General features: G+C 60.2%; 1 protein-coding gene across 1 annotated transcript in view; it reads left to right on the top strand.

Moving 5' to 3' along the window:
• LOC119586918 (glycine-rich cell wall structural protein-like) overlaps positions 1-1,177 on the top strand; it is a gene marked incomplete in the record, with an annotated part of 5,192 nt that extends 4,015 nt beyond the window's left edge. Inside the window, 1 exon segment of the mRNA XM_037935649.1 lies at positions 311-1,177. Coding sequence (XP_037791577.1) covers positions 311-962 — 652 coding nt within the window.
• Positions 1,178-1,183: the final 6 nt, after the last annotated feature.

Genomic DNA, 1,183 nt, shown 5'->3' with positions numbered 1-1,183 from the left:
CCGGCTTTGGAGGTGGTGCCGCATTTGGAGCCGGAGCTGGAGGCCCTGGCTTTGGAGCTGGCGCCGGGGGTCCTGGCTTTGGAGCTGGCGCCGGAGGACCTGGCTTTGGTGCCGGAGGTGCTGGCCCAGCTGGCGCTGGAGGTCCTGGCTTTGGAGCTGGCGCCGGAGGTCCAGGTGGTCCTGGTTTCGGGGGGTTTCCTCTTTCTGCTGCAGTAGGTGGTCCCGGTTTCGGCGGTGGCGTAGGAGCTGGAGGCCCTGGCTTTGGAGCTGGCGCCGGAGGACCTGGCTTTGGTGCCGGAGGTGCTGGCCCAGCTGGCGCCGGAGGTCCTGGCTTTGGAGCTGGCGCCGGAGGACCTGGCTTTGGTGCCGGAGGTGCTGGCCCAGCTGGCGCCGGAGGACCTGGCTTTGGTGGTGTTCCTCTTTCTGCTGCAGCAGGAGGTGGTCCCGGTTTCGGCGGTGGCGTAGGAGCTGGTGGTCCTGGATTTGGAGCTGCCGCCGGAGGTGCTGGCCCAGCTGGCGCCGGAGGACCTGGCTTTGGAGCTGGCGCCGGAGGACCTGGCTTTGGAGCTGGCGCTGGAGGTCCAGGTGGTCCTGGTTTCGGAGGTGGTGTTCCTCTTACTGCTGCAGCAGGAGGTGGTCCCGGTTTCGGCGGTAGCGTAGGAGCTGGAGGCCCTGGCTTTGGAGCTGGTGGTGCAGGAGCTGGAGGCCCCGGATTCGGAGCCGGAGCAGGTGCAGGAGGCCCCGGATTCGGAGCTGGTGTAGGAGCTGGAGGCCCCGGATTCGGAGCCGGAGGAACCAGTTTCGGAGGCGACATCAGGGGCACAGGTCCCGGTTTCGCCGTTGGTTTCGACGATGACTTAATAACGAGCGCAGAGGTCGAGGGTCTGAGTTTCGAGCGCTCAGGAGGTTTCGGCTTCGGGTCCCACGAAGACCTGAACAGCGTCGAAGCTTTCCATTCATAAATCGACTACGACGAATCAGGAAACTTATTAAATTACGGTCACATAGTCCAAGACTGGTATTCGATGATCGGTTCTGTTAATTATCTATCGTTTATGAGAGAGAGAAAAAAAAAATCTTGATTTTTGAACTCAGATTTTATTTATTTTGTTAAACGGGGATCTGCACTTGGTGCATGGTCTAGTCAGTCCCTCGATTATGAATATTTATGTAGCTTTCTAAA

Source organism: Penaeus monodon, chromosome 22, assembly GCF_015228065.2.
Source record: "Penaeus monodon isolate SGIC_2016 chromosome 22, NSTDA_Pmon_1, whole genome shotgun sequence".
NCBI lineage: Eukaryota > Metazoa > Arthropoda > Malacostraca > Decapoda > Penaeidae > Penaeus > Penaeus monodon.
Note: the sequence above shows the minus strand (reverse complement) of the source record. Positions and strands in the feature narration are given on the sequence as shown.